At 46.0% G+C, this 10,207-nt stretch overlaps 1 protein-coding gene across 3 annotated transcripts in view; it reads right to left on the reverse strand.

Annotated features, from left to right (window-relative positions):
- The window catches only part of KL (klotho), a 51,828-nt gene extending 49,401 nt beyond the window's left edge, over positions 1–2,427 (reverse strand). Inside the window, exon 1 of one of the 3 annotated variants that reach the window (XM_085061680.1) lies at positions 1,630–2,413. In XM_085061680.1, the coding sequence (XP_084917806.1) occupies positions 1,630–2,370 (741 nt within the window). In that variant the 5' untranslated portion in view covers positions 2,371–2,413. Of the gene's footprint in view, positions 1–1,629 lie in introns of all 3 variants that reach the window. The other 2 variants (XM_085061664.1, XM_085061672.1) reach the window with 2 other exon arrangements.
- Between the last annotated feature and the right edge of the window lie 7,780 nt (positions 2,428–10,207).

A 10,207-nucleotide genomic window follows, 5' to 3' on the forward strand; every position in this document is an offset into this window, starting at 1 on the left:
GTTGAAAGGTCTAATATCAATATGCTACAGAGATGTAAAAAGGAAAAGCAGGATCTCGGTGCTAAAGCTGTTCACTTCTCTGTGCTGAAGAGCTAGCTCTAGCTCTAGCTCTAGCTCTAGCTCTACCTCTACTAAGACTCGTATCTTGAGAAGTCAGGGATGTGAGCTCCTCTGCACTTACTGCATGCCTCTGATTTTCTCTGTAGGTGATCTGAGATTTGGGTATCATAATATAACTGACCAATGTACTTCAAATATCACATGCCAGGGAAAGGGCACTACCAACCAGTGGACACTTTGGGTCTTAATTGCTTGCATCTGTGTCTCAGTTCCTCGTTCATAAAATGTGGAAAAAAACCAGTTATCTTGCTGCCTTACACTGTGCTTAAAAAGAAATGTCCCCTAACGTGAAAATCTTGACTGACAGTCATTGGGACAAAAATAAATACTAAGGTTCTGTCACTAAACCAAGTATTGGTAGACCTCCCTGGTTTAATTATACTTTTTACATGGTGTGGGCAAGACTATGCCTCAGTTTCTCATCTGTTAAACAGAAAAGTATCTTCCTACATAGAGTTTTCATGAGAACAAGCACATGCTTGAGATTATGAGGGACTCTGATACTATGGTGAAGCAGGATATATTCAAGCATGAAACACAGCCAAGTACACACCATGGTAACTAAATGAAGAGCTTAAAGTTTCCAGGACAAGGAATTTAACCTGAAATTTTACCCACATTCACCCCATCTATATTCTCCCTTTGACTTATTTGTAAAAACTAAAGAAGAACAAAGTAATACAGGAAAGTTGAAAAAAGTTGAATAAGGTGTACATTGGATGTTTTCTTCATGCACATGTCTAAGGTAATATATTATTAGCATATGAATCCTGCTTCTAAGTGTATCCTGAGCAGATGGACATCAGTAGAATTTGTGAATATATATTATAGATCATGCCTAAATGACAACCCCATTCCAGTTAGGCTGAATCCTTTCTCCTGTCATTGGAAGGATTTGTATGCACTTCTTAATTCTCTCTGAAAGTTGAAATTCACAAGGGTTGCTCCCAGCAAATATTACAATTACACCATACAGATACACTGAATAAAAATGAATTATAGCAAACTACTTGTGCCACTTACAAGACTAACTGGGGAACTAAGGGTCTCTTTTCCCAAAAAGTGCTCACACTAAAAAAATCTCATACTTTCTCAAGGAAATGTCTCTCTACAACATTTTGGCCACCTCTAGCATCTCCATTAACTCAGTAAGGCTTTTTTATCGAATACACAAATTTCCTTTACAGCTGTATTAAGCAGTTAAACCTTTGAAAGGCATCACTGGACTGGCACAGTCCTGGGACTGCAGACCCTCACCCACCAGAATGGTAAATGAACTGCGGTAGGCAGAACGGGACATTTCTGCAAAACACAGAGTTCTTCAACTCTCCACCTCTCCACCAACTCAGTTGCAAAGCTCCTGCCTCACACCTCGAGATTTGCCTCCTTTGCCCATAGATCTGCTGCCTGCTCTCTGCAGGGCACACAGGTTGGTTTTCTCAGGCAGTGTCCGAGCAGGGCAGGGTCTGCCGACGGGGCGGGTCGGCACGGCCAAGGAGGGCCATTTACCTGGAGCAGGTGGTGGGCAGCCAGGTAGCCCAGGCGCGGCCCTCCCCGCACGCCGGGCGGCAGCCGCCCCGTGCCGTAGCCGTGCCAGGCCACCACGTACGGGTTGTCCATGGTCAGCCAGTAGCGCACCTGCCCGCCGAAGTGCCGGAAGCACAGCTCGGCGTAGTCGCGGAAGAGCTGGGGCAGGACGGGGCTGGCCCAGCCGCCGAAGGTGTCCTGCAGGGCCTGCGGCAGGTCCCAGTGGTAGAGGGTGACGACGGGCTCGACGCCCACCTCCCGCAGGCGGGCCAGCAGCCGTGCGTAGTGCGCCAGCCCGGCGGGGTTGGGCGGCGCCGTCCCGTTGGGCAGCAGCCGGGCCCAGGACAGCGAGAAGCGGTAGTGCGAGACCCCCAGGCGCCGCAGCCCCTCGACGTCGCGGAACAGGTTGTTGTAGCTGTCGCTGGCCACGTCGCCGCCCACGGGCCCCGGCGGAGCGGCCCCCGGCGGCGTGGCCGGGCGGTGCGCGAAGGTGTCCCAGACGGACGCGCCCTTGCCGCCCTGGCGCCAGCCGCCCTCCGTCTGGTAGGCGGCGCTGCCCGCGCCCCAGAGGAAGCCGTCGGGGAAGGTGTCGTGGAGGAAGAGCTGGTCCTGCGGGTAGGGCAGCCGGGCGAAGCGGGACCAGGTGCCCGCGCCTTGCCCCGGCGCCCCCAGCCCCGGCCGCCCCAGCAGCAGCAGCAGCAGCAGCGGTGCGGCGAGGGCCATGCTCCCGGCGGGGCTCCGCGACGGCGGCTCCCGCCTCCCAGCTCCCCGCCGCCCCATTTTATCTCACCTCGCTCCCCCCCCACTCCCGCCCCGGTGGGCACGGCCATTAATAATTACCTCGGAGCTGCCGCCTGCATCCTTCCCGGCCGCTTCCATCGGGGAGAGCTGCCGCCGGGGGCGGGAGCCAGGGCGTGAGACGGGGCGGGCGGGGAAGAGAGGGGGGAAGCGGGGCGTGGGCGCCTCGGGGAGAGGTGGGCTCTCTCATCCCCTGAGGGTGCCCGTGTGTACCCCCACGGGCCCTTGAAGGAGGAAATCCCGGTCCGCGGGCAGCAGGCGGGGTCCCGCAGCACTTCGCCCGCCCCGCCGGGCGGCTGTACCTCGCTGCGATACCGCTGCCCCCTCGGAAGCGGGACCATCGCCGCTGCCCTGCACCCTTTCCTCCCTTGAGAAGAGCCCGCCGAGAGACTCGACGGCCGGATCCGTCCTCTCCGAGGAGGGGCTGAGCGTAGCCCTCTCCCATGCCCCGCTGCAGTGCCGCCGTCGGGGTGTCTGTGGGGCGGCGGCACCTGCTCCGGACCGAGAGGTGGGAGGGATCGCGGGTCTGGGGGAAAAGGCGAGGAAATAAAAACGCTTTGCCCTTCACTCCGTGTTTCCGTCGTGCTGCTTTAGCAAGACATATCGCACCTGCGATCTCTCATGTAGCAGCGGTTGCAGAGAAACTCGTTCTCCAAGGACATCATACACTCACTCCTCTCCGCTCGCTCCCCGGGAATTCATGGGCTGTCACCTCCCAGTAACAACACTTTTCTTTCCTGGAGTGGGAGGTTGTGTTGCTTGCAGCACACAAAACAAGTTCCAGTCAGAAATGCGTCACGGATCTTTACTAAGAAAATCGAGCTAAGTTTGATTACGGAGTTACCTTTTGTAACCAACTGAGCAAGCATGAGGCATGGGCCGCTCTTTAAAGGCAGGTCTCAAACTGCCCTTTTTGTCTCCTTTGAACAGAACAATTCAACCGGGACTGCGAAGCAAGAAACAGCTCAACACACTGCAGAACCTGCTATTCCGTTTTGTGAACTCTTAATGGGATTTGGGACACCTAAGAATAAAACACAGGCTGTTAGGTACAGGGAGATGATCCCAGGAGATAAGGCTGTTGTTTAACTACACAATTAAGGCATTTAGAAAATTTCATTTTATTTTTAGAAAATGAATGCCCTTAGGGGAAAATTACAGGTAATCGCTAATAATGAGTCAATGGAGGAAATGCCAGTTGTGAACTAATGAAGGTTTCCTTTTGTGCACAGGATGGGCTCTCACCTCTCTCAAATGCAGGCAGGGCATTTGGTGTGCTCCTTTCCAAACTTCCAGCTCCCACCTTTTCTGCACTGATTCAGATCAGTTTGGGGGGTTGATCTGTGCTGTTTTTAAAGAGACCAAAGATGTAGTGGACAGGATTGGAGTTAGTCTTCCATTGTTGGCAATTTATTAATTGCTGTGTTAGGGTATGGAGGCCTGAACAGTCCAGGGGACCATCAACAGCCCTCCCCTAAGGGAAGACGTTTGTGGGGTGGGAAAAGGAGGTGGCAGGCCCAGGACCAAGGATGGACATTGGCTTCCAGGAGTGAGTTTGGGATACAGTCTGACAAGGTGCTGAAATTGAATTACAGCCTGAGTAAATGACAACTTCAGGTGCAATTACAGAAAAGGTGTTAGCATCACCTGCTAGTTACTTGCAGAAACTGGACATTAGTTGTTAGGTGCACTGAGCCATTGCTGCAATTGTCCCTGTGCAAGGAGTGAAAAGCCAGGCTCCTGTGCAGCTGCAGACCTGATTTCAAGGGAAGTGTAATGCCTTCACTGGATCTTGCTGACAAAGTATTTTAAAAAATTGGAATATGCAGTCATGTCTCAGAAACACCACAGCCTAAAACAGGGTATTAGTAATGCTAAGTCTATTGCTAATATTTATGGGAAAAAAAATCTTGGAGTATATAGGGACACAAGAGATTTTGAAATACGTCAGGGTACATTCTCTTTTCATGTGCTAATTATTAACTAAAGCCTAGATCAATCCTATTTGTACTTGGGCAGCACCAATAAGTATACACTAAACAGAAGCTCCTTCAATAGGGGCTTGTTTATTCCAGGGCCTGTCAACAGTCAAAGAGAAGAAATGGCCTCATGGTGTTACTCTAAGTCAGTATAGATGAGATCTTTCTCGACTTCTGAAGAAGGCTAAGTTATCCAAAAACTGTCCAGGAACCTTACAATAACTGTACTTCTGAAGCATGAAGCCCATATTTGTGGGACAAAATCAGCTGTCACTTTACCTGCATGTCTGTCAGATGAAAGCTTTTTTTTTTTTTTTTTTTTTTGTGTGTGTGTGTGTGTGTGTGTGTGTGTAGATGACAGGAAATCTGCAACATGGCCTCCAGTTCCTTAGTGTTGTTTTTGGGCTTTTTCTTAGAGAAAGAGCTTGTTTTTGTATATTAGGACAACACAATCACCAACTGCTATGAGCTAATACATTTCTTTTCCTAGCAGACAGCCTAACAAACTCTGTGCAATATTAACCATGCAGAAAGGTCAGCCAAACACTTGCAGACATCCAGGTCTCCCTCATTGCTCCTGGAGTTCAAAGTGTGGCTCCATTGTGTCCGTGTTGCTGAGCAAGCACACTTTCAAATCTGCTTCTGGTAAGCAGATCAGGATTTGACTTTCAGCCTCTTTGTATTGGTGATTACGGAACTTCAACTTTTGATAATATGTATCATGTATAATACTGTGTCATTATAATTTTCCTTCAGGCTGTGCTGAGATTTTCTTTGCTAAGTATGGAGTCAGTGCATGCAATCAAACTTGACAGTGTTCTGACTGAGCACTTCTGTTTATATCCCAAAGGGGCTGAATCTTCTGGGATACTTAATTTTAGGTAACATAACTCTATTACTGCTTTAGATTAATTTAACAGATTTCCCTGAGGTAATATTGTGCTTCAATGCAGCAAACCCCTTCATCATTTTAAGATCTCCACTGAAGAGCTAGGAGCCATATACCAGTAGAATCTGTGGTGGAACAAGTGGTCTCAGTGCCTAAAACCACCATCTCCTGTTTTAATGCCTCTTCTCTGTTCACAAATATACTTCCAAATGCATACAGCCATACAGCCAGTTGAAAATAGCCTTGTGTAATAGATTTGCAGCCTCAGCATTTCATCTCAAGACACAAAAGTATTTGCTAACACTTGGAAAAACTGCTTTAAAAATCACCACCTGATTTAGACTTGAGTGTTTTCTCTGCTGCTGCCATCACTGAATAACAGTACTACTTCTTTACTCTGTCTGTTAAATGCAAACTGCAAAGCTGTCAAGTCTTGCTTCTACTTTCTCATCAATAGCTGTTTCTAGTGGAAAGATGTCCAACAGCAGTCTAGATTTACCTTCTTCATCCCTGCCAGAACTCCACAGACTACAAGGCAAATAAGCTTTCTCAGTTTTCTGAGAGAAGAAGTTGCAAGTCCAGTTTTCTTGAAAAAATGCAGCCTTCCATACCTGTTCCTTCTTTCTCACATGATCACACTACTTACATGCATTCACTGTACACTCAGAGTTACTTTAGAGACAGCTAGTAACTGATTGTATTGAAATTAGAAACAGGGTATTGTCAGGTTCAAAATACACCTGCTGATGTAATAAATGCAGTGCTGTGGAATGCTTGGGAAGATGTTGAATCCTTCTCTCTCTTATTTGTAAGTACCAAGTCACTCTCATCTCCACTTTTTTCCAATGCCTTATTGTGCATCATGGGCACTCTAGTAATCTCCGGTTTCAAATTCCTTTTTTCCCATAAAGAACTCTTTTTTTCCCATAAAGAACTATGAATTAGTACTCTTTTATTGTGTGGCAGGATCTAGCATGAGGTGGGAAATTAGAAACCTAAACTGTAATAGTTTCCTCTTTACACTTTTGTAACTGTGTCTCCAAGAAGTGGGCAAATCCTGAACATCACTTTGTAAGAAAAGTGGAATTCCAAGTACTTTGGCCCTTCTTACTTTTCATGGTAACAGTGAGTAAATTCAAGGCAAGGCTAGAAATCTATGTTTTATTGACTTGGGGCACAAATGACAATGCCATTGTAAACTGGGAGGTGACATGTGGTGTCTGGAGGCTTCCTCGTACCTGCATGGCAGGAGCTACAAAGCCTTCCAAGTCTTGCAAACCGTCCATCAGAAGAACCCATTTCAAACCCTGAATCATAAAAAGTGATGGGAAAGGGAAGAAATGTGAAACAGCATCTTGGAATGTCATTTGGAAATCACATCTTGGAAATGCTATCTCTTAATTCTGGGATGCCACAAACACCTCCCATTACCCGGATAATAGGACAATCGTTTGTAGATGATCTCCCTATCTTCAAAAGTGCCTTCTGAATAGGGGAAAGAAGGGATGGGAAAAGACACAAGGGAAGAGAAGTTGCCTCTCTCCTAAGGGGGATAATGGAGAGCTGGACACAGCCTTGCTCTTCCAGTCCTGGGCAGTAGACATGGACTTGTCTGGCAAGAAGAGTTCAGAGCTGAGGAAGAAGAGAAAGGATAGAAGAGTGCTCCTTGCCAACTCCAGCCATGCAGCTCACAAGCCACAGGCTTCAGTCAGTTTTAAATGCTTTTAAACATCTTCCGAAAAGGCAACCCTGACTGCAGTGGGTGAAGAAATAGACCATTTCCACAGGCTCTGCTGAGCCTGTGTGAGCAAGTGACAGTGGGAGTCCTGGGACATTACAGGCCAAAGAGGGAGTTGCCTAATGAATGTTGGCTTTTAGCGTAGAAAATCCTAGAAAGCAGAGTGACTGGATCACTCACAGGACAGGGGTGAAATAGTTTTAACAATTTAGATGAGATCTGGAGGGACTGGATCTCGTCCCTAAGAGTTGCACACCTGTGAAAATTCTGGTCTGTGGTCTCTGATGTAGTATGAAAAGGACCAGAAAGATTATTTAATTCTTCTCACTCCCTCTTTAATTTCTATTTGTGATACACTGTTATCATTTTGGAGACAATTTCATTCAGTCTTTGCAGGATGGCTCAAAAACTTGAATGCTGTGACTTAATCTAGAGCTGACAGCACTCTGGAGACATGTATGGTGAATTTTCATATACAGTTATCCTATCTCTTCAGTTCAGGCACAGCTGAAATATTTCCCTTCACTCTTCCAATTCCTACTATTTTAAAACTTCTGCCAAAATGCCACATCTTCTATGAAAAGAAAGATCCACAGGGACTTAAGTGAAGAAATAAAAAGCACTATTATTAAAAAATGAAAATGCAATGCTGCGTTTTATGCACATGAAAGTTGAAATTTATATGCATTAAATTCAGTGAGGGAAAAATATGCTGCAAAATTGCTTCTATCATCATATCTTTATCTTTAGGTCACTTTCTGTAGGTAAATTGATAAGAATTGCTCCTGTACTTGCTAAATCTATATTTCAATAAGCACTTGAAAGACAACTCAGTTCAGATACTTATTTCTTGTTGGTTTCAGCTCATGAAAATATTGGTCTCATTTACTACAAGGCAAAGACTGGTTTAAAAAACTACTGTAGTGTGTTAATTCTTTGTAAGATTTTCTGCCTAAATGACTCTTTCACAGTTAAGAGTTATATCACATTAAACTGAACTGAGATGAAACTTTGTAAACTAGTAATTTAAAATATATTGCACTAAGCTGCTGTATCACTGAAGGCACAGGCAATACTGGCTGCAAATGCATAAACATTTTTCAGGGCTACAGTTATACGATGTTCTTTAATAAACACAACTGTTATACAAAATCAATTTCCACTGAAGAGCAAAAACTTAGTCTCAGTTCTGCATGAACTGTCTAGTACTGAAATGTGATTTATAGTCAACTGAGAAGTCATTTAGTCTTTTAGTGCTGCTTTGTACTAACATAACTGTATTTGGGAGCCATTTCCAGACACTCTACTAAGGCTTTACTCCTGTGTTTCCAAGACTGGCTCAAAACCATCAGAAAGTCGTTTATTACCAAAACAGTAAATATGCACAGTTACACAGGGTCTGCCTCTTCCAATGTTGTTGAGGAGTTGAACCAGATTAGGGCCAAGCAAGACAGAGTATGCTGCAACAGTCCAGACTTGAAAAGTAGACCCTTCTAATAAAAGGGGAAAAAAAACCTTGACAATTATTGCAATGAATTTCACCTCTGAGATATGAAAGCATAGATGCATGGTCAGTAGCCATTTTGCATTAGATATTTCTTCACAGCTGCTACTTAGAACTGGTGCACTACTTCCATAACTGAAAGTCTGATAATTTCCATATTAAGTAGGCTTGCAGCAATGAAATTTAAAGTTTGTACCTGGGCAGACAAGTAATGAGAAATTTGTGGTCAGTTCATCACACATTGTTTCTGCTGCTCCTTCCTCCTCAGAGAGAGGATTTCTCATGCACTTTCCCTAATCCAGCATGGGGTCCTGTCCATGGGAGACAGTCCTCCATGAACTTCTCCAATATGAATCCTTCCCATGGGCTGTAGCTCTTCATGAACTGCTCAAACATGGGTCCCTTCTATAGGGTGTATTTGTTCAGGAACAGGTTGCTCCAGCATGGGTCTCCTGTGGGTCCTGCCCAGAAACTTGCTCTGGATGCAGCCTCCCTGGGCTTCAGGTGGATCTCTGCTTCCCCATGGACCTCCACGGGCTGCAGGGGCACAACTGGCCCTCTACATGGTCCTCAGCACAGGCTGCTGGGGAATCTCAGCTCTGGTGCCTGGAGAACATCCTCCCTCTTCTTCTCCACTGACCCTGGTGTCTGCAGGGCTATTCCTCTCACATATCCTTACTCCTCTCTCCAGCTGCAATTGCTCCTCCACAGAACTTTTCTCATCAAATCTGTTATCCCAGAGGCTCTACATCCATCACTGAGGGGCTTGACTTGGCCAGTGCCAGGTCCATCTTGAAGCCATTTGCTCTGTTGAACATGTGGGAAGCTTCTGGCAGTTTTCACAGAAACTGCCACGAAAACCCAGTACTTAGGTAATTCTGCATTAATGTCCTGGGGGCCTCAGGGCGTCTTAAAAGATGCCTGTGTTCAGGTAACTGAACTAAGCCCTTGACAGTTCAAGGCAATCTAAACAATGTAATACCTGCAGTCTAGAAAGTGATTCAGCTCAGCCTAAAGCAACCCCCATGAGATTCACCTGCTCAGACATGTATGCGTGCTTCCACCTCCAGCAACCAGCCCACGGTCTCTGGCATGTCCACATCAAAGTTGCTGATAGTGCACAGAGGGCTCCTTTCATCTGACTACCTATGGTTGAAATTGCTTCTGGCTAGGTATCACACCTGTCTTCCACTTAATATTCCAAAATAATACAAGTCACATGTAGATCTTCTGTTACATCCACCAGCTTTGAGTAGACAATATGGCATGACACAACGGTTGTTAAACAACACCATCTACCTGCCTGTGGCCAAACAAATGTGGGTGACCCATGTTTGCCCATAATGGCCATTGGAAGTCAAGCAGAATACCCTCATACATTCAGAATGGTACCCAATGTCATATGTAAGGATGGGAGTCTTGACTGTAGTCAAAGTTTGCCTCTCCAGTTACACAACCTGCTATAGCCAGACCTCTGTGAGTTCTGTATCATCCAGCTCTTTTTGAAGGCATGTGGGTGCCTGAATCTCAAAGTCTCACTCTGCTGGTACTCTGAGAGAAATTTTTATCTTAACACCATTAATAATACTCCTATACATCATGCATCTACTACAATCATTAATACATGGCTTGCTTTAACTTCATCTGAAATC

This window comes from Lichenostomus cassidix, chromosome 1, assembly GCF_008360975.1.
Source record: "Lichenostomus cassidix isolate B80296 chromosome 1, HeHo_3.0, whole genome shotgun sequence".
NCBI classification, from domain to species: domain Eukaryota; kingdom Metazoa; phylum Chordata; class Aves; order Passeriformes; family Meliphagidae; genus Lichenostomus; species Lichenostomus cassidix.